Source organism: Ranitomeya imitator, chromosome 6, assembly GCF_032444005.1.
Source record: "Ranitomeya imitator isolate aRanImi1 chromosome 6, aRanImi1.pri, whole genome shotgun sequence".
In the NCBI taxonomy this organism is placed as follows: Eukaryota; Metazoa; Chordata; class Amphibia; order Anura; family Dendrobatidae; genus Ranitomeya; species Ranitomeya imitator.
Window position 1 is genome coordinate 330,848,336 of NC_091287.1, and position 23,885 is coordinate 330,872,220.

General features: G+C 41.5%; 1 protein-coding gene across 1 annotated transcript in view; it reads left to right on the forward strand.

The window, feature by feature from the left end:
* Positions 1 to 23,885, forward strand: part of CDKAL1 (CDK5 regulatory subunit associated protein 1 like 1) — a 1,139,765-nt gene that overhangs the window by 266,114 nt on the left and 849,766 nt on the right. The window contains exon 7 of the mRNA XM_069730862.1: positions 19,896 to 19,944. Coding sequence (XP_069586963.1) covers positions 19,896 to 19,944 — 49 coding nt within the window. The remainder of the gene's footprint in view (positions 1 to 19,895; positions 19,945 to 23,885) is intronic.

Consider the following 23,885-nt stretch of genomic DNA (forward strand, 5'->3'; position numbering starts at 1 on the left):
TCCATGTTTGAAGTGACTTTAGGGGTCTCATATATTGAGAAACCCCCAAACGTGATACCATTTTAAAAACCGCACCCCCTGACATATCGAAAACTTTTGTCAGGTAGTTTATTAACCCTTCAGGTGCTTTACAGGAATTAATGCAAAGTGGTATGACAGAAATGAAAATGTGTCTTTTTACCACCTAAATGCCTCTAACTTCTGAATTGATTACTCCAACCATCAGACTCTAAGGCCGCTATTTGGTCATGAATTGCCATGGCAAACATCAGGACCACACAATCATGATCTAAGTGCACCAATTGGGATAAAGAGGAAGCCCCCACACTCTGTTAGCCATATATAATGATGTAGTCACTATTTACAGCAGCATCTAATGGGTTAAACTGATTTGGACGTTGCAAACACTTAGGCCATGTTCACATGTTGCGTCGGGTCCCTGCGGGTTCTCCCGCAGCGGATTTGATAAATCTGCAGGGCAAACCCGCTGCGGTTATCCCTGCAGATTTATCACGTTTTGTCCTGCGGGTTCCGCTGCGGGATTTTACCCCTACTATTGATGCTGCATATGCAGCAATATGCAGCATCAATAGTAATGTTAAAAATAAAAAAATAATGATATACTCACCCTCTGACGTCCCGATCTCCTCGGTGCTGCAGGCGGCGGTCCAGTTCCAAAGATGCTGTGCGAGAAGGACCTTCGTGACGTCACGGTCATGTGACCGCGACGTCACCGCAGGCCTTGCTCGCACAGCAACCCAGACCGGACGGCCGCGTGCAGCGCTGAGAGGTGAGTATAACATTATTTTTTATTTTAATTTTTTTTTTTTTTTTTTTTTACCACAAATATAGTTCCCGGGGCCTGGAGGAGAGTCTCCTCTCCTCCACCCCTGGTATAACCTGCACATTATCCGCTTACTTCCCGCATGGTGGGCACAGCCCCATGCGGGAAGTAAGCGGATCAATGCATTTCTATGGGTGCAGAATCGCTGCGTGGCTGATGCAGAAAATTGTCAGCTATAGTGCACAACTGACAGATGCTGGATTGTCACCTGTATGGGGAGGCTATTATCTTATATGTCAGGTCAGTTAAAAGGCGTATTGGCTGTCATTAAGGGGTTAAGCTGATATTCATTTTTCATTTTTTTCTATATCATTAGATTTTGGTGTATCTTTTCATAAAGGTATTCAGCATTTTTTCATGCACATAGTACAGTACTTAATTTTTTTTTTTTTTTTTTTAGAGTTTGGTTTAAAAACTTCCAGGTATAAACAGCTTGTTGGTCTAGAAAGCGCTCTGTCAGTTGACAGTTCTTCTGATGATCGTGTTTTTCAGGACCAATAAGAGCAAACTATATGGATACGTTTTTCTTTATGCTCTGTGACTGCATGATCCTCTGTGTTGCCACTATTTGGCAGGCCATAATTTTAGAGAGCTGTAGAAGGGGTTAATGCATACTCTTTTCTTGAGAAGTGGTGGCCTCCTGGGAAGGTCTCACTGTGTAATGTTATCCTTCTTTTTACATCATTACAGTATTTTAGATCTTTTTTTTTTTATAAGAACAAATACCCAACAGGTTAACTTACTCAATCTTTCTGACACATTACAGGATCTATTTTTTTAAAGAGTTCACATGAGCGGACACATTTCTATGTCTATTGTGTCTGTGGACGTCTTACAACTGATTAATGTAGGACTTCTCTGCAATGCTGGCACTAAATGCTTGCATGTTGTTTTTACCACTCAAAATAATAACTGGAGTATTTGTCGACAGAGCCAGTGTTATTTATAATCCTTGGCTCAAATTTTTTTTTTTTTTTTTTAATTTAAATAAATTTTTCCTTTAGTAAGTGCCAATTCAAGTCCCAGCCCCTGAAAGGCTTACCATATGCTGTTCGGGCAGTTGGTGTAAATTATCGCCTCTTTTTGGCATTAATGTTTTGCACACCTGTGTCATTTTCATGTGGCGTGCCTGTCTGTGCAGATTTCTTGCATGATTTATAGATATGTTATAATTAGCATAGTATGTGACGCATGGATAAACCTTTATTTAGTATCTCTTTCTGCAATTTTGTCCTTACATTATGTTTTGGTATTTGGATTTACTATGGTTTCTTAAATATACTTTAGTGTATGGCAACACCGGATTTTTTTCTTTAACTGTGAGGCACAAAAAATATTTACTTGTGAGCACAGCCATATGTATAAGGGAGAATAAAAAGGCTGTAAACATGTTCCGGATTTGCGGCAGGGATTCTGCACTGCAAAATATTTATTTTATAGTGCCCTTAATTTCAAGGCTCTATAGATCCGACAAGAAGCTTCACAGAACATAATGTTAATATAACTACTTAGAACATAAGTGTATAACCAAGTCCAATATAAGTAGAAATAAAGAATATAAGTAGAATGTTGACCATATCATTTCAGCTTGTTCCTGTATTATCTTGAATACTTATTGGGTGAAGCAAATCAGCTGATGTATTTGTGTAATGAGGGAGGGTGAGGTCTATAGATGCAAAAACTTTATCAAGGTGTGCAGAATTATTAGGCAGCTTGTTTTTTTCAGGCAAAATGGGCCCAAAAAAATGAATAGGAAAAATTGTCGGGGTGCTTTATTAAGTCTGAGTGGGAATAGTGCATTTGACTCCTTGGCTGAGAGAATGGTGTGTCTGTAGAATAGGGACACATCGGTTGGTGCCAGATGAGCTAACGTACTTTCTTCCAAATGTGCGCAAAGTACCCCACATTTTGTCTTGTGTAAGAATAGGTACATAATGTTTGCAGAGTACTGTTGCATAGTGTTTCTAGAAGCATTTTAATGATCATGCTTATTTCAAAACACTTTGCACACGTCAGTAGCGAAATCAATATATAAGGGTGGTTTCACATTTTCGTTTTTTTTTTTGCGTTTTTGCGGTAAAAAACTCAAAAAAAAGCATGCGTTTTTTCCCCTTATACTTCACATTAAAACGCATGCGTTTTTTTGCATGCGTTTTGACGCGTTTTTGCAACGCATGCGTTTTTTCACTGCATGTGTTTTGTTGCAGAAATGCAACATGTAGTAATTTTAGCGGCGTTTAGCGGCGTTTTTTTGCCGCGAAAAAAACGCATGCATTTTTTTGCGGTAAAAAACCCCATTGATGTCTATGTAAACGCATGCGTTTTTAAGCACATGCGTTTGCATGCGTTTAAAAACGCATGCGTTTTTATAGAAAAACACAAGAATACACACTTATAAGCCATCCCCCAAACCTAACCCTAACCCTAAAACACAAACTTTAACACAAACTGTAACACAAACTCTAACCCAAACCCTAACCCTAGGGATCCTAACACAAACCCTAGCCCTAACCCTAGGGATCCTAACCCTAACACAAACTCTAACACAAACCCTAACCCTAAAACACAAACTCTAACACAAACTCTAACACAAACTCTAACACAAACTCTAACACAAACTCTAACACAAACTCTAACACAAACTCTAACACAAACTCTAACACAAACTCTAACACAAACTCTAACACAAACTCTAACACAAACTCTAACACAAACTCTAACACAAACTCTAACACAAACTCTAACACAAACTCTAACACAAACTCTAACACAAACTCTAACACAAACTCTAACACAAACTCTAACACAAACTCTAACACAAACTCTAACACAAACTCTAACACAAACTCTAACACAAACTCTAACACAAACTCTAACACAAACTCTAACACAAACTCTAACACAAACCCTAACACAAACCCTAACCCTAAAACACAAACTCTAACACAAACTCTAACACAAACTCTAACACAAACTCTAACACAAACTCTAACACAAACTCTAACACAAACTCTAACACAAACTCTAACACAAACTCTAACACAAACTCTAACACAAACTCTAACACAAACTCTAACACAAACTCTAACACAAACTCTAACACAAACTCTAACACAAACTCTAACACAAACTCTAACACAAACTCTAACACAAACTCTAACACAAACTCTAACACAAACTCTAACACAAACTCTAACACAAACTCTAACACAAACTCTAACACAAACTCTAACACAAACTCTAACACAAACTCTAACACAAACTCTAACACAAACTCTAACACAAACTCTAACACAAACTCTAACACAAACTCTAACACAAACTCTAACACAAACTCTAACACAAACTCTAACACAAACTCTAACACAAACTCTAACACAAACTCTAACACAAACTCTAACACAAACTCTAACACAAACTCTAACACAAACTCTAACACAAACTCTAACACAAACTCTAACACAAACTCTAACACAAACTCTAACACAAACTCTAACACAAACTCTAACACAAACTCTAACACAAACTCTAACACAAACTCTAACACAAACCCTAACCCTAAAACACAAACTCTAACACAAACTCTAACACAAACTCTAACACAAACTCTAACACAAACTCTAACACAAACTCTAACACAAACTCTAACACAAACTCTAACACAAACTCTAACACAAACTCTAACACAAACTCTAACACAAACTCTAACACAAACTCTAACACAAACTCTAACACAAACTCTAACACAAACTCTAACACAAACTCTAACACAAACTCTAACACAAACTCTAACCGTTAGGGTTAGGGTTTGGGTTAGGATCCCTAGGGTTAGGGTTTGTGTTAGGGTTAGGATCCCTAGGGTTAGGGTTTGGGTTAGGGTTAGGATCCCTAGGGTTAGGGTTTGGGTTAGGGTTAGGATCCCTAGGGTTACTAGGGATCCTAACCCTAACCCTAAGTATTTATGTTTATAGTGGGTTTTCTAGTTGATTTTGATGATTGGCAGCTGTCACACACTTCTCATCATGCGTTTCAAAAACGCAAACGCAGGGAAAAACGCGTTTAAATGCAAAAACGCATGCGCTTAAAAAAAACGCTGCGTTTAAACGCGTTTAAACGCGTTTTTGCACCAAATGCATTTGCGTTTAAAACGCTGCGTTTTAAAATGCAAGTGTGAAACCAGCCTAAAACTGTAATATTATCAGAGAATTTTGCTTCTTTCTCCACTTATGAGCTATTTCTTCTATATTGCCATCACAGTGAGTTCTAGTGTTTAACAGTATATTATATTCCTATGGAGGGGAATGGAGGTGCAGAGCATGTCATCAAGTAGAGACAAGGCAGGCAAGTCCTGCAGTGGTTGCAGGGAATCACTGTCTGTAGGATCAACCCTCACAAGCCGTCTATATGGGTATGTACATCATAAGAAGCTAAATAAAATGACACCTTGATATCTGCAAGGTGTTGCCAATGTGACACGTAATGACCGCTTACTGCAGAGCTGTGTGTGATTATACCTGACACATCTGCAGGTTCCTCTCATCTTCTGTCTCGCAGGCAGACAGGGTTGAATTATTGTTGCAATACAGCAGAGCTGTGAGACCTGCAGCTGCTAACATGCCACTATGAGACAGATGTCAGCTCATCAATTCTGTGTTAGTTACTTGTCTCACACTGGTAACTCCCCTTTTATTTATAACAATCTCTGGAGGCAGATTCTCATGCAGAGAAAGTGGCCAGCCACATTAAATCTGGGTGGAATTAGTAACGACTAGTAAAATTTCAGGAATCAAGTAGCCAACTTAGAGCAGGCACCTACATTTTTGGCCTGCTTTCTATTGTTGTCTTTGAACATTCTTTTTTCCAAGACAATAAAGACTCATTGTGTTCGTGTGGGATATAGCCATCTTCAAAGGTTGAAATAAAAAGTATAGAAAGTTTCTCTGTTCTTTTGATGTGTATTTAGCCCCTGCTAGAACCAGCTTTATTTTGAGTTCTATGTTTTTTGTTTTGCTGTGTTATTCCCCTTTGACCAGCCTGTATATTACCGGCGCATTAGGGAACATATTTCACTTTAAATGCTTTGTCCGGGAAATTTGTCTCAGAAGCTATATTGTAAATCTGTAACCAAGGTCAGTTTGGGAAGTGCAGTTGACACTGGTAGGATAAGAAACAAAATTGGATTTCTGAGCGGTGGTTGTGTGCATCAGAAGTAATGACCTGAATTAAGTTTGGCAAACATATTTAAACTTTAATCTTTCACACAGTCTCGCCTGTGCATGATCTGGTCTCGATCAAGGCATAAAAGTATGCTTGCCTAATATCAGACAAAATTAATCAGCGCCTGCCTAGGACCAGCACAGGTGACTGTTATTTAGGTTGAAATTGCTTATGTGCTTATTTTAAGTTGGATAAAAAAGCATTTGGAGTAAGACAAGCCTCCGTGATAGTGTTCTACAATTGTTGATTACGGTACTTTTATATTTGCATTCGGTAGTCGTGAATAATATTAAAAATCTGATTATTCTAACCTAAATGAGGTTAGGGATTATATCTTAGTATAAAGATATTTAAGTGAAGTCATGTCAAGTATAGAATAGTGTAAAATCACTACAGGCTTTACCGTACCTCTAATTCTGGATATATGAAAGGCTCTTGTTCATTTATATATCCTCAAAGCAGTCGCTGTATTTCTGTTGTTCTCCATGAAACAGTTGTTAAAATTGTGACCGCTAGGAAAAAAAATCAAAGGGGTGTTTCAATAATTATTATTTTTACTAGATGGTGGCCCGATTCTAACGCATCGGGTATTCTAGAACATGTATGTAGTTTATTTATGAAGATTTCAGAATAATGCAATGGATACACAGGATTTGGCCGGTCGGGCGCGACCAATCAGTGAAGCCAAGGCCAGCCCCAGGTTTTTGAGGGCCCCAGGCAAAAGTGTCACAGCCCACGTAGCATATAACACAACCCACTTAGTATATAGCACAACCACGTAGTATATAGCACAGCCGCGTAGTATATAGCACAGCCACGTAGTATATAGCACTGCCACGTAGTATATAGCACAGCCACGTAATATATAGCACAGCCACGTAATATATAGCACAGCCACGTAGTATATAGCACAGCCACGTAGTATATAGCACAGCCACGTAGTATATAGCACAGCCACGCAGTATATAGCACAGCCACGTAGTATATAGCACAGCCCAGTAGTATATAGCACAGCCAAGTAGTATATTGCACAGCCACGTAGTATATAGCACAGACATGTTGTATATAGCACAGCCCACGCAGTATATAGCACAGCCCACACAGTATATAGCACAGCCCACGCATTATATAGCACAGCCCACGCATTATAGAACACAGCCACGTAGTATATTGCACAGGCACGCGGTATATAACACAGCCACGTGTGTTGTGAATTCTGCTTTTGGGTTCCCTCCAGTGGTTGTGGGTGGTAATGCAGTTGTCCCTGAGTTGCAGTCCTGGTCAGGTGTTTCTGCTGATTGCAGTTCTGACTGGGGTATTTAGGTGTGCAGGATTCATTAGTCCTTGCCAGTTGTCCATGGTTCTTGGAGGTTTTGGATCTTTGTCTGGTTCCTCCTGCCTTGCTGCCAATTCAGCAAAGATAAGTGTCTGGTTTTTGTTTCTGTGGCACACATGCTGTGTGCTTAATAATTCTGTGCTATTCATTTGTTTTCTCTTGTCCAGCTTAAACTGTCATTGTTTTCTCAGTCTTGTTGGATTCTCTGGAGTTGCAGATGTACGCTCCACATCTTTAGTTAAATGGTGGAGTTTTTTGTATTTTCTGCTGTGGATATTTTTGGAAGGATTTTAATACTGACCGCTTAGTATTCTGTCCTATCCTTTCCTATTTTAGCTAGAGTGGCCTCTTTTGCTAAATCCTGTTTCCTGCCTGCGTGTGTCTTTTCCTCTACTACTCACAGTCAATATTTGTGGGGGGCTGCCTATCCTTTGGGGTTCTGCTCTGAGGCAAGGTAGAATTCCGATTTCCATCTATAGGGGTATTTAGTCCTCCGGCTGTGTTGAGGTGTCTAGGATTTGTTAGGCACACCCCACGGCTACTTCTAGGTGCGGTGTTAAGTTCAGGATTTGCGGTCAGTATAGTTTACACCAACTCCAGAGAAAGTTCCATGCGGCTCCAAGGTGACCGTATCATAACACACGTGGTATATAGCACAGCCACATAGTATATTGCAGAGCCACGTAGTATATAGCACTGCCCATGCAGTATATAGCAGTGCCCATGTAGTTTATAGCACAGCACACGTAGTATATAGCACAGTCCACGTAGTATATAACACAGCCCACGTAGTATATAACACAGCCCACGTAGTATATAACACAGCCCACGTAGTATATAGCAATGTTGGCACCATATCCCTGTTAAAAAAAAAAAAAAAAACAATTAAAATAAAATAGTTATATACTCACCTTCCGGTGGCCCCCGGATCCAGCCCAGGCCTTTAGCGATGCTCTGTTCCCAGTAATGCCTTGTGGCAATAACCCGTGATGATGTAGTGGTCTCGCGAGACCGCTATGTCATCTGGGGTCATTGCCGCAATGGATTATTGGGCCCGGAGCATTGCGAGGAGCGGATAGGCTGCCACGGAAGGTGAGAATATAATGATTTTTAATTTATTATTTTTAACATTATACAGGTCCTTCTCAAAAAATTAGCATATAGTGTTAAATTTCATTATTTACCATAATGTAATGATTACAATTAAACTTTCATATATTATAGATTCATTATCCACCAACTGAAATTTGTCAGGTCTTTTATTGTTTTAATACTGATGATTTTGGCATACAACTCCTGATAACCCAAAAAACCTGTCTCAATAAATTAGCATATCAAGAAAAGGTTCTCTAAACGACCTATTACCCTAATCTTCTGAATCAACTAATTAACTCTAAACACATGCAAAAGATACCTGAGGCTTTTATAAACTCCCTGCCTGGTTCATTACTCAAAACCCCCATCATGGGTAAGACTAGCGACCTGACAGATGTCAAGAAGGCCATCATTGACACCCTCAAGCAAGAGGGTAAGACCCAGAAAGAAATTTCTCAACAAATAGGCTGTTCCCAGAGTGCTGTATCAAGGCACCTCAATGGTAAGTCTGTTGGAAGGAAACAATGTGGCAGAAAACGCTGTACAACGAGAAGAGGAGACCGGACCCTGAGGAAGATTGTGGAGAAGGACCGATTCCAGACCTTGGGGAACCTGAGGAAGCAGTGGACTGAGTCTGGTGTGGAAACATCCAGAGCCACCGTGCACAGGCGTGTGCAGGAAATGGGCTACAGGTGCCGCATTCCCCAGGTAAAGCCACTTTTGAACCATAAACAGCGGCAGAGGCGCCTGACCTGGGCTACAGAGAAGCAGCACTGGACTGTTGCTAAGTGGTCCCAAATACTTTTTTCTGATGAAAGCAAATTTTGCATGTCATTCGGAAATCAAGGTGCCAGAGTCTGGAGGAAGACTGGGGAGAAGGAAATGCCAAAATGCCTGAAGTCCAGTGTCAAGTACCCACAGTCAGTGATGGTGTGGGGTGCCATGTCAGCTGCTGGTGTTGGTCCACTGTGTTTCATCAAGGGCAGGGTCAATGCAGCTAGCTATCAGGAACTCTCCTGACCTGAACCCCATAGAGAATCTGTGGGATATTGTGAAGAGAAAGTTGAGAGACGCAAGACCCAACACTCTGGATGAGCTTAAGGCCGCTATTGAAGCATCCTGGGCCTCCATAACATCTCAGCAGTGTCACAGGCTGATTGCCTCCATGCCACGCCGCATTGAAGCAGTCATTTCTGCCAAAGGATTCCCGACCAAGTATTGAGTGCATAACTGAACATTATTATTTGTTGGTTTTTTTGTTTGTTATTAAAAAACACTTTTATTTGATTGGATGGGTGAAATATGCTAATTTATTGAGACAGGTTTTTTGGGTTATCAGGAGTTGTATGCCAAAATCATCAGTATTAAAACAATAAAAGACCTGACAAATTTCAGTTGGTGGATAATGAATCTATAATATATGAAAGTTTAATTGTAATCATTACATTATGGTAAATAATGAAATTTAACACTATATGCTAATTTTTTGAGAAGGACCTGTATGTTTTTACTATTGATGCTGCATAGGCAGCATCAATAGTAAAAAGTTGGTCACACTTAGTGTTATTGGCAGCGTTAACAGACTGCTAAAACGCTATGTGGGCGCTGAGTGGAGGGGAGTATGGAGGGGCCAATTTGTGGCCGGACTGTGCCTGCTGGGCGCGACCAATCAGCGACGCGGGATTTCCATGACAGACGGAAGTGGACCTTTGACAATTATATATATATATATATATATATATATATATATATATATATATATATATATATATATATATATATATATATACTAGATGGTATTCTCGAATATGTATGTAGTTTATTTATGAAGATTTTGGAATAATACATTGAATACACAGGATTCTGCCGGCCGCGACCAATTAGCGAAGCGTGGTTCAAAACCCGCGCCAATTCGCAGCCGGACTGTGCCCGGCGCTGATTGTTCGCGGCTGGCCACGTAGTATATAGCACAGCCACGTAGTATATAACAGCCCACGTAGTAAATAGCACAGCCCACGGAGTATATTGCACAGCCCACGGAGTATATTGCACAGCCCACGGAGTATATTGCACAGCCCACGGAGTATATTGCACAGCCCACGGAGTATATTGCACAGCCCACGGAGTATATTGCACAGCCCACGGAGTATATTGCACAGCCCACGGAGTATATTGCACAGCCCACGGAGTATATTGCACAGCCCACGGAGTATATTGCACAGCCCACGGAGTATATTGCACAGCCCACGGAGTATATTGCACAGCCCACGGAGTATATTGCACAGCCCACGGAGTATATTGCACAGCCCACGGAGTATATTGCACAGCCCACGGAGTATATTGCACAGCCCACGGAGTATGTTGCACAGCCCACGGAGTATATTGCACAGCCCACGGAGTATATTGCACAGCCCACGTCGTATCTAACAGCCCACGTAGTGTATAGCACAGCCCACGTAGTGTATTGCACAGCCCACGTAGTATATAGCAATGTGGGCACCATATCCCTGTAAAAAAAATAAAATAAAATAAAAAATTGTTATATACGCACCCTCCGTCGGCCCCCGGATCCAGGCGAAGCGTTTACCAATGCTCCTCGCGCGCTCTGGTCCCAGGAGTGCATTACGGTCTCGCGAGATGACGACGTGGCGGTCTCGTGAGACCGCTACGTCATCATCTCGCGAGATCGCAATGCATGGAGCTGTCACCGGCACATCGCGAGGAGCGATAAAGGCCTGTTCTGTGTCCGAGGGGCCGACAGACGGTGAGTATATAACTAATTTTTATATTTTTATTATTTTTAACATTAGATCTTTTTACTGTTGATGCTGCATAGGCAGCATCAATAGTAAAAAAGTTGGTCACACAGGGTTAATAGGGGCGTTAACGGAGTGCGTTACACCGCGGCATAACACGGTCTGTTAGCGCTGCCATTAACCCTGTGTGAGCGCTGACTGGAGAGGAGTATGGAGCGGGCACTGACTGCGGGGAGTAAGGAGCGGCCATTTTGCTGCCGGACTGTGCCCGTCGCTGATTGGTCGTGGCTGTTTTGCCGCGACCAATAAATGACTTGGGATTTCCGTTACAGACAGACAAAGACGAAAGTGACCCTTAGACAATTATGTAGTAGATGGATCTATCTTGCTGTATGAAAAAGTAACTGTAATAGAGCTCTGAGGTAAGGATGTTTTTATAGAGCCTGCTGAAGACCTCAAGACAAGGTAGAAACATGTTGGCCTTGTGTCAATAAACGTTCATTCTCCAATTCATATTGCGTGTCTGATTATTATTTTATTTTTGTGGCTGAAATGGTAATTGGTAGTATTTGCTATACATCGGTGTTGCATGGCTTTTGCAATTTAGTATAAAATTATTTTCTTCATTTTCACTATTTTAAAAATGTTTGTTGTTTATTCAGTGTACCTTGCTATTGGTCAGTTGCTTTTTGCATGGCAGATTTCAATATACTGCATACATATATACCAGATATTGTATCAAACTTTCACAACTTTGTTAAATCTTATAGTATGATAAGGATTAAATAGATCATTTTCCTAACCACTACCCTTACTCAAAAAATGGCTTTTCTCCATTAATGCATCGGTGAATGATTTTGTTAAGCCATCCGTTTCCATGGCATTCATATGCACTAATACATTTCTGCTCTCTGCTGGTGGCTTAAACCTCAGAATGATAGAGTACAGAAGTGAAAATGAACACATAGACGAGCACACACTTTCAGGAGAGGTAAGCAATTTAATTAAAATTGATGCAGGTGAGGTTTTCAACATCCGAACCTGCCCTCCAAACCAAATGGAACAAAATGGAGTTCTGATTATTTGAATGAGGCTGAAAAGCTTTCAACTTGCCGGCTATTTGTGAGTATGGCTTTCTGGTGCCATGTCTTGCTTTAAAGCTATGAGGAATAGAGGGATCACGCAGGGTATCCACTTATCTCAAGGAGAACAGCCGAATTAATTGTCACTGGCTTAAAAAGCCTGACAGTCCTCTATACAGCAGCATTTTCCATAGGGTGATTCCACTTCAAATACTTAAGGCTTTCTGATGGAAAATTTGATTTTCGCACAGAAAGCGAACATTTTAAATCGTATTTGTTCTGTGCTGTTCATACAAAAAAGATGAAACTATATCAAAGAAACCTACAGTTGCTCCATGGTGTTTTTTTCCTTTGCATATGGTAACGTTGTTACTTAACACCTGCAGTTTCTTGTCAGTTTTTAAGTACATTCAGTCACAGCCCAAAGTGTAAATGGCGTCATGTTAGCGGATTTATGTGTCCTGATTTCCATTCAGGTTAGCATTCATGGAAAGTTACCTTTTATTGCTTATTAAACCAAGCGATTATTCTGAATGAAGATATTTGTTGAAGACTTATTCAATAATAGTTTTCAAAGTAAATTGGCGTTCAGCTTTACTTTTAGGTTTGGCCATTAGTGATCAAATGCTTTCTTCACGCCCCTGATGACCCTAGCAAGTTTCAATGTTAAGTGTTCATCATTTGATATTATCCAAGTTCCAGCAAAGTTCCAAGTTTTTCAATTAACCCCTTCACGATCGGCAACTGTAAATAAACGCCAGACACTTGCTGGGCTTCGTGCAGCGCCGATGTTTGTCTGTTGTTGGCGACCTTGCAGACATCAGGACTCCCACATACCTGCAAGTACGGTATATGGATCCTGGTGCAGAACTCCTTCCAATGGTTGAAAAACGCTGAAATGAAGTGCTGCATTTTGCGAAAAGGCTGCTCTTTGACAGAACATGAAAAGAAAAACATTATTATTATTATTTTTTTTTTTGTATTTTCATGGCTCAAAGTTATAAACTTCTGTGGAGCAGCTGGTGATTTATGGTGCTCAACACAGATCTAGACAAGTTCCTTGAGGGGTCTAATTTCCAAAAATGGGGTCACTTGTGGGGAGTTTCCACTGTTTAGGCACATCAGGGGCTCTGCAAACGTGATATGGCGTCCGCTAATTATTCCAGCAAATTTTACATTAAAAAAAATCTGAGCTCTGCAGTGTGGCCAAACAGTGGTTTTCCCACACTTATGGGGTGTCGATGTCCACAGGAGAAATTGAACACAAAATTTTGTGGTCCCCTTTTTCCTGTTCAACTTCCGATATTAAAAAAAAAAAAAAAAAAAAAAAGGGTTTAAAGTAAGACTTTTGTGAAAAAAGTTAAATGTTTATTATTTTCTTCCACATTCCATCAATTCCTATGAAGCACTTGAAGGGTTAATAAACTTTTGTCATACAGAACCCTCAATCACTTGAAATGTGAGGTGGTCCCTTTAAAAAATGGTTTTGTAAATTTTGTTGGAAAAATGAGATCACTAGTCAACTTTTAACCCCCCCTTATAACTTCCTAGCAAAAATTTTTATTTAAAAAACTGTGCTGATTTAAAGTTGACATGTAGGAAATGTTGTTCATTAACAATTTTGTGGCATAACTATCTGATTAAAGGGCATCAAAATTAAAACTTTGATAATGGCAAAATTTTCCAAATTTTCGCCACATTTCCGACATGTTCATAAATAAATGTAAGTCATATAGAATTTTTTTTACCACTATCATGAAGTATAATATGTCATGACAAAACAATCTCCGAATCAGTGGGATTCATTGAAGCAAGTTATAATCTCATAAAGTTACACTGGTCAGAATTGAAAAATCTGGCCTGGTCAGGAAGGTGAAAACAGGCTTTGAGGTGGAGATGTTAAAATTAAAATACCGTAAATAGGGTTCTTCGAAATTGTTAATTATTTATGTTAATCAATTTGTTAATTTTTGTACTACTGTACACACAAATACTACAGTATATACAATTATATATACATATATATATATATATATATATATACATATACATATATATATATATATATATATACACTATATGCATAATTTGAAAGATCTTATTTTCTACTAGATTATAACGATTACTGTAGAGTGTATCATGTATTAAAAAAAAAACCCTAATAAAATTGCACTTCAGTTTTATACAGTAAAGGCGGCGTATGCCCTTTTATGTTCTGGCAGTGAAGAAGGTGTAATATCACATGGTGATTGATGTTGAGTTCTTTAGTTTTCACGACAGTGATAGCTCAGAAATAAGCAGTCATTCTGGCCCATTTTCAAAAACGACAAGGACCTTAAGAAGAGAGACAAATAGCTCTACCGTAGAAACTTCTCCAAATCAAGGAACAATGCCCAGGACAAACGTTGCCCATAGTACCAGTGAATTGGCGCATGCCAAATGTACAAGGGGCTTTGCCACTTGATGCATCATCTTCCTGATGGGAGTCTTCGGACTCAGCTACTCCATTCATCTCTTATTTTAATGCCATTCTTGGTATAAATGTGGAGTTAGAAGATTTTGGACCAGTTCATTTTTTTAAATTTGTTTGACAGATTGTTTGCTAGAGCATATTATCCGCCAAATAAATCCACAATCCTATTATGTTAGGTAAAATTTATGGATACCAACTAATCTTCCTGAAATGGCTTCTCCAGTGTAATGACAGATCTGTGCCTAAATACAGACAAAGGAACAGATGTCCTCGCCTCGCACCAGTTGACTGATAGGTCTCTCCCTATGTGTGCACATAGGTCAGCCGGGCGCTATATGTGTCAGCTGACTAGTCTGAAGCAAGTTCTCAGGCAGACTTCTCCCTGCCCTGCTCCAGATGACTGATGGGTCTCTCCGTATGTGTGCACATAGGTCAGCTGAGGACAGTGTGTCAGCTGACTAGTCTGTTGCAAGTTCTCAGGCAGACTTTTCCCTGCCCTGCTCCAGATGACTGATGGGTCTCTCCGTATGTGTGCACATAGGTCAGCTGAGGACTGTGTGTCAGCTGACTAGTCTGAAGCAACTTCTCAGGCAGACTTCTCCCTGCCCTGCTCCAGATGATTAATGGGTCTTTCCCTATGTGGGCACATAGGTCAGCTGAGCACTGTGTGTCAGCTGACTAGTCTGAAGCAAGTTCTCAGGCAGACTTCTCCCTGCCCTGCTCCAGTTGACTGACAGGTCTCTCCCTATATGTGCACATTGGTCAGCTGACTATTCTGAAGCAACTTCTCAGGCAGACTTCTCCCTGCCCTGCTCCAGATGACTGATGGGTCTCTCCGTATGTGTGCACATAGGTCAGCTGAGGACTGTGTGTCAGCTGACTAGTCTGAAGCAAGTTCTCAGGCAGACTTCTCCCTGCCCTGCTCCAGTTGACTGACATGTCTCTCCCTATGTGTGCACATTGGTCAGCTGAGGACTGTGTGTCAGCTGACTAGTCTGAAGCAACTTCTCAGGCAGACTTCTCCCTGCCCTGCTCCAGATGACTGATGGGTCTTTCCCTATGTGGGCACATAGGTCAGCTGAGGACTGTGTGTCAGCTGACTAGTCTGAAGCAAGTTCTCAGGCAGACTTCTCCCTGCCCTGCTCCAGATGACTGATGGGTCTTTACCTATGTGGGCACATAGGTCAGCTGAGGACTGTGTGTCAGCTGACTAGTCTGAAGCAAGTTCTCAGGCAGACTTCTCCCTGCCCTGCTCCAGTTGACTGATGGGTCTTTTCCTATGTCTCTTCAGTTGAACGACCTATCAATTTACCGTGATGAAACACACCTGGCTGAATTTAGCAAAGCCAGTGTCTGAACCCCATGGTTCATGCAACATGAATGTGATGACTGCTTTCCTTTTTAGTTACTACCCCCATTACTCCAAATGCTTTAGCCTTACAGTGGCATGTAATAGTTTGGGCACCCCTGGTCAAAATTACTGTTATGGTAAACAACTATGCAAGTAGAAGGTGAAATAATCTGTGAAACGGCGAAAGTTAAAGGTGACATATTTGCTTTGTATTTTAGGCAAAAAAAAATTAATAATGTCATTGTGTGCATTTTAAAAATTATAAAAAGGAAAATGGGCTGATGTAATAGTTTGGGAACCCTGCATGGTTAGTACTTAATAGTACTCTCTTTTGAAAGTATCACAGCTTATAAATACTTTTTGTTGCCAGCTAAAGAGTCTGTCAATTGGGAATTTCATCCATTCTTCCTTGGAGAATTCTTCCAGTTCTGTGAGATTCCTGAGTTGTCTTACATGCTGTGCTATTTTGAGGTCTAGCCGCAGATTTTCAATGATGTTCAGATCAGGCGACTGTGAGAACCATCATAAAACCTTCAGCTTTGCACATTTTGAGGTAGTCTATTGTGGATTTTGACCTGTGTTTAGGATCGTTATCCATTTGTGAAGCCATCCTCTATTCAATTTAAAGGGAATCTGTCACCCCCCAAATTGTATGTCAGCTGCAGCCACCGGCATCGGGCTTATCTACAGCATTCTGTAATGCTGTGGATAAGCCCCCGATGTAAACTGAAAGATGAGAAATAATGATTATATTATACTCACCCAGGGGCGGTCCCGCTGCGGTCCGGGTCCGATGGGCGTCGCGGTCCAGTCCAGCGCCTCCTGTCTTCATACCCTGACGTCCTCTTCTTGCCGCGGCTCCAGCACAGGCAACAGGGCAGACAAAAGTATGCCTGTGCCGGAGCCGAGTCAAGACAAGAAGAGGACTTCATCGTATGAAGATAGGAGGTGCTGGTCCAGACCGACGCCCATCAGACCCGGACCGCAGCGGGACCGCCCCTGGGTGAGTATTATATAACCTTTATTTCTCATCTTTCAGGTTACATCGGGGGTGTATCTACAGCATTACAGAATGCTTAAAGACACAAAAAAAATTTCTTGGTGGTGTGAACTACAGACTTGTTCACTGTGCAAGTAGCCCATGTGTTTTTGGTTCCATTACAGAATGCTGTAGATAAGCCCCTGATGCCGGTGGCCCAGCTCATATACGATTTTGGGGTTGACAGATTCCCTTTAAGCATTTTTACAGATGATGTTATGTTTGCATCAAGAACTTGTTGAAATTTCCTTGAATCAATTCTCCCCTCTAGCCGTGAACTGTTCCCCATGCCATTGGCTGGAGGTCTTTTGCAGTCAAACGGGGGTTCTAATTTGCCTCTCTAGCAATCATGCGAGCAGCTATCACTGAAATTTTTCTTGGTCTTCCAGCCTTTATCTTGAGCTCCACTGTTGCTGGTAACTGCTATTTCTTAATTACATTTCGAACTGAGGAAAGGGCAACTTGAAAATGCTTTGCTATCTTCTTATAGGCTTCTGCTTTGTGGGTCTACATCATTTTCATTTTCAGAGTGCTAGGCAGCTGCTTAGAAGATTCCATGGCTGCTGTTTATTGGCCCATCGTTGGAGCAGGCTGGATTTTTATAAATCTGGGAAATTTTCATCACCTGGCCTTTCCTAACGATTATGCTGAACAAACCATAACCCTAACAGGCTAATTAAGGTCTGAAACATTGGTCAACTTATATGAGAACACAAATCTTCAAGTGTGTCCAAACTTTTGCGTGGGACATTTTCCTTTTTGTAATTGTTAAAGTGTAAAATAGATATTTTTTGCCTAAAATGCAAAGTAATTGTGCCATCCTGATTTTTAGGCCTTTTAGAGATCATTACATCTTCAACTTGCTTAACTGTTCACAACGACAGTAATCTTGACCAAGGGTGCCCATACTTTTACATGCCTCTGTATCTACTAATGTCACTTTGCAAATATAAAGTGAGCAACTTACTCCGCTCAGAAGTGTACAAGTAGCTCCACCTGGCTGCCGGAGAGCCCGACGTCTTCCTGCTTTGTGCCACCTGGTGCTGTCACAACTACACCTGTAATCATCCCTAAATTTCATGGCCCAGGTATAGACCGCAAATCCCAGGTTAGCCACGAGTCTCCTGAATAAGCAAATTCCTAATCTACATATTCAGAAGACCCGTGACAGTCTGAATATCATGGTTTGCATACGGATGGTGAGATGCAGGCGTGAAGTCAGTGTGTTTAACTTAGCTCCTGTTGATTAATAAACTCCTGAATCAAAATTCAGTAAGTACCGTATTTTCCGCTTTGTAAGACGCACTTTATTTCCCCCAAATTTGGGGGGAAATGTGGGTGCGTCTAACAAAGCGGATATACCGCTTACCATTACAGGCTGGGAGGAGGGGGTGTCCGCCGCCGCTACCGCCTGCCGCCGCTGTCGTCCGCCGCCACTGCCGGGGTTGTCCGCTGCTGCCCCGGGTGATGCTGAAGGCTCCGGTGCTGCGGGGGGCTCTGGCGACATTTTGTGAAAGACCAGAGCCCCCCGGCAGTTCTTCCATGCGTTCCAGTATGACTAATTCCGGGAAAATGGCCGCCGGAATCTCGGGAGATGAGATTTCAGCGCTGAGATCTCATCTCTCGAGATTCCGGCGGCCATTTTCCCGGAGTTAGTTCCAGTATGACTGACTCCGGGAAAATGGCCGCCGGAATCTCGGGAGATGAGATTTCAGCGCTGAGATCTCATCTCTCGAGATTCCGGCGGCCATTTTCCCGGAATTAGTCATACTGGAACGCATGGAAGAACTGCCGGGGGGCTCTGGTCTTTCACAAAATGTCGCCAGAGCCCCCCGCAGCACCGGAGACAGCCCTACAGCACAGGAGCCCCCTGCAGACCCCTCATCCCAGCCTGCAGCAAAGGAGCCCCCTGCAGACCCCTCATCCCAGGCTGCAGCACAGGAGCCCCCCTGCAGCACAGGAGCCCCCTGCAGACCCCCTCATCCCAGCCTGCAGCAATGCTCCACTCCTGCCTCCGGCAACGAGCCTGGGACCCTGATCCACCACAACCACAACCCCTGGTAAGTAATAAGACGCATGGATTATAAGACGCCCCACCAATTTATTAAAAAATTGTTTTTTCCTATTTTTCTCCTCAAAATTTGGGGTGCGTCTTATAATCCGGAGCGTCTTACAAAGCGAAAAATACGGTAGTTTTCTATTTTCCTTGCCTTGCATACATTTTTTTTCCTTTTTTGTTCTTTTCATTTTACCTTGCAAAAAAAGTGTTATCATATTTTGAATGTGAAGAGTTTAATATAAAGCATATGTTGGGTCAATTGCCAAGACTGCATTTTTCCTGGACATTTTATAGGGTGTGAGATGCTTACTTAAAACATTTCTGTCCATCAGAGAGACCACTCCCTTTTATGTATGGAGTTTCCATTTTAATATTACTATAGATCTTTTTATGGCATTCAAATATATAAAATGAAATGTGTATGTTACTAGATTTTATAATGGAAAGTGCACAAATATTAAATGGATCTCTTAGACCTTATGAGGCTGGTGGGCTTATTACTTTGAAAATTCTTCTTTGAATTCCTGCATGTTCAAGTCATCAAACAAGCATTTTAGGAGTTTGGCTATAGCTGGTTTTAAAATTGTACTTCTAATGTCATGTGAATTTTCATACATATTTTGTATTTTTTTTTTCTCCTTAGGTGCAACAGATTGATCGAGTAGTGGAAGTAGTAGAAGAAACCATAAAAGGTGAGGCTTTGTGATGAGAGAAATTTATAAAATGTCTTTAAAGGGGTTGTCCACTTCTAGGGCAACCCCTTCTCAAACTGTACTAACCTCTCATGCCGGAGCCGCTCCCTCGGTGTCGGCACTCGCTCTCCCCGGGGCTGTGTTGTGACACGTGACGCTGGCACCCAATGAGCTCTGGTGTCCCTGTCTCCGCCTTTGGACATACTGAACATGAAGAGGAAGTCTGGGATCATCTGTAGCCCTGGCCTCTTCTTCTTCATGTTCAGTTTGTCCGAAGGCGGAGACAGTGACGCCAGCGCTGATTGTAAGCCGGTGTCATAACACTGCATCACAGCCCCTGGGGAGAGCGAGTGCCAATAAAGCTGAAGCGGTGCCAGCACGGGCGGTGAGAATAGACTTTATTATTTTATTGGGGCCGAACATATAGTTTAAGAAGGGGTTGTCCTAGTAGTGGATTTATCACCTTTAAATTAATATCCCCTGAACATTTATAAAGTGAAACATTTTTGTTTGCTAGTAATAGCAACAATGGATCACTTTAGCCAAGAACGATAATATCTGCATGAGGTTTATATTTGCTGCATATTTTTTGGTTTTCCAGTGGTGCAACAGTTGTCTTTTAGTGTCCAGAAATATCTTAGCAGGTTGAGGTCTTCCTATGGGATTGGGTCCAATGTGCAGGAGTGCATCAAGTTTCCCTACTAGATTTCTCTACACTACTAAAAAAAACAAATTACATGCTTATTAAATAGATCTCTTGGACATGAAAATCTATGTCAGAATAGCTTTCCAACAGTGAGCGGAGATTGTCAGGTCATTCAGGATTCTAGATTTTATTTTTATGCTTAGTTCCTACCTGTTCTTAAAGGGAATCTCAGTAGAATCAACCCTTTTAACTCGTTTATATGGGAATGTAGGTGATACTTTCATATTGGCTATCTGATGTTTTGTTCCAGAGAGAATATGTAAATGAGCGGATTATAACTATAGGCAGGACACTGTGCATGAAAATCAGCCTCCGAAGCTGATTTTTAATAAAAGAGAGTGTTACCATTGGGAGATATGTACCGTAAGTAACACAGAACAGTAGAACTGAACTTTGTCTCATAACAAACCTGTTGGCAGCTGTAGCTCTCACAGCTCTGCTGTATTGCAACAATGTTAAAACCCTGTCTGCCTGTGAGATTGAAGCTGAGAGGAACCTGCAGATGTCAGGTATAATCACACCCAGCTCTGCAGTGCAATCAGGAGAGCAGAGAGCGGCTATTGCACATCACACTGGTGACTTACCCTAAATATAACATACTAGCTGAAGAGCCCGGCGTTGCCTGGGCATAGTAAATATCTGTGGTTAGTTATAGCACCTCACTTCTCTTATTTTCCCATCACGCCTCTCATTTTCCCCATCACATCTTTCATTTTCCCTCTCACATCTCTCATTTTCTCCCTCACACCTCTCATTTTCCCCCTCACTCCTCTTATTTTCCCCCTCACTCCTCTCATTCCCCCCTAACACTTGTCATTTCGACCTCACATCTGTCATTTTCCGATCACTCCACTATTTTCCCTCACTCCTCTCATTTTGCACTCACACCTTTTCATTTTCATCTCACACCTCTCATTTTCACCTCAGTATATACATGTTTGTCATCTCCCTTATATATAGTATACACCTGTATGTCATCTCCTGTATATAGTATATACCTGTATGTCATCTCCCCTGTATATAGTATATACCTGTTGTGTGCCATCTCCCCTGTATATAGTATATACCTGTATGTCATCGCCTCCTATATATAGTATATACCTGTATGTCATCTCCTCCTGTATATAGTATATACCTGTGTGTCATCTCCCCTGTATATAATATATACCTGTAAGTCATCTCCTCCTGTATATAGTATATACCTGTAGGTCATCTGCTCCTGTATATAGTATATACCTGTGTGTCATCTCTCCTGTATATAGTATATACCTGTGTGTTATCTCCCCTGTACATAGTATACATCTGTATGTCATCTCCTCCTATATTAGACCTCGTTCACACGTTATTTGGTCAGTATTTTTACCTCAGTATTTGTAAGCTAAACTGGCAGCCTGATAAATCCCCAGCCAACAGGAAGCCCTCCACTTGGCAGTATATATTAGCTCACACATACACATAATAGACAGGTCATGTGACTGACAGCTGGCGTATTTCCTATGTGGTATATTTGTTGCTCTTGTAGTTTGTCTGCTTATTAATCAGATTTTTATTTTTGAAGGATAATACCAGACTTGTGTGTGCTCTAGGGCGAGTTTCGTGTGTCAAGTTGTGTGTGTTGAGTTGCGTGTGGCGACATGCATGTAGCGACTTTTGTGAGATGAGTTTTGTGTGGCGACATGCGTGTATCAACTTTTTGTGTGTCGAGTTGCATGTGACAGGTTAGTGTAGTAAGTTGTGTGCAGCAAGTTTTGCGCATGGCGAGTTTTGCGCGTGGCGAGTTTTATGTGTGGTGCCTTTTGAGTATGTGCAAGTTGTGTGTGAGGCAACTTTTGCATGTGTTGCAACTTTTGTGCATGTGGCAATTTTTCCACGGGTGCAAGTTTTGCGTGTGGCGAGTTTTCCCATGAGGTGAGTTTTGCACGTGTGGCGAGTTTTGCGTGAGCCTAGTTTTGCATGTGGCGAGTTTTGAGCGGCGACTTTTGTGTTTCGACTTTTATGTGGCGAGGTTGGTGTATGTGTGGTGAAATGTGTGCTGAGGGTGGTATATGTGTTCAAGCACGTGGTAGTGTGTGGCGCATTTTGTGTGCGTGTTCATATCCCCGTGTGTGGTGAGTATCCCATGTCGGGGCCCCACCTTAGCAACTGTACGGTATATACTCTTTGGCGCCATCGCTCTCATTCTTTAAGTCCCCCTTGTTCACATCTGACAGCTGTCAATTTGCCTCCAACACTTTTCCTTTCACTTTTTCCCCATTATGTAGATAGGGGCAAAATTGTTTGGTGAATTGGAAAGCGCGGGGTTAAAATTTCACCTCACAACATAGCCTATGACGTGTGACTGTGCAAAATTTTCTGGCTGTAGCTGCGACGGTGCAGATGCCAATCCCGGACATACATACATACACACACACACACACACACACATTCAGCTTTATATATTAGATAAGAAAAACAAGGATTTCTCTAGAATAAAATATCAGATAGCAGACTTCAAGGTATTCTTTTAATTGGTTTTCTATGACTTGTATGCCCATAGGGGACAGTGATCCTACCGACAGGTTCCCATTTTAATTTTTTCTGTTAAACTTGTAACCCTAACTGGAAAACAAAACTTTTTTTTTTTTTTAAAGGGCCATCAACTTATTGAATTAATGCATAGACATATTGTCCTACAGAGAGAGCCTTTTGTACTAGTGCTTTGTTTTAGGTGATTATGAAGAAGTAAATAATATATTACTAGTTGTTGTTTGTTTTTTTTTAGTTGATTTCCTAAAATCCTTTCAATAAAGCCTCTAAGGATCGATGTTGCAGTTTCTGTTATGACCATAATGCAGTTTTCACTCAAACCTCTTCCTATGGATCCATTGATTATTATGTCTTCTGCTTTACTAGAAAGTACAATGCAGCCCTTTTCTTCCATTCAAATTTGACAGAATCTATGACAGCCATCAAACAGCAATGCACATACTCTGTGTTTTCTCTCAGGCTGGGTTCACATTGTGTTCCCCCAGTCCGTTAGACGGACTACGTTACACCGCGGCATAACGTGGTGTAACGCAGTCCGCTAGCGCCGCCATTGACTCCCAATGTCGGACGCATCGCTACCGCACGCCCACAATGGGCGTGCGCTAGCCATGTTCCGTCATTGAGTGACGGACCCTGAGACGCAGGTTGCAGCGTTTCCGGGTCTGTCACTGCTAGCGCAGATAGAGCTAGCAAATGCTCTATCTGCGCT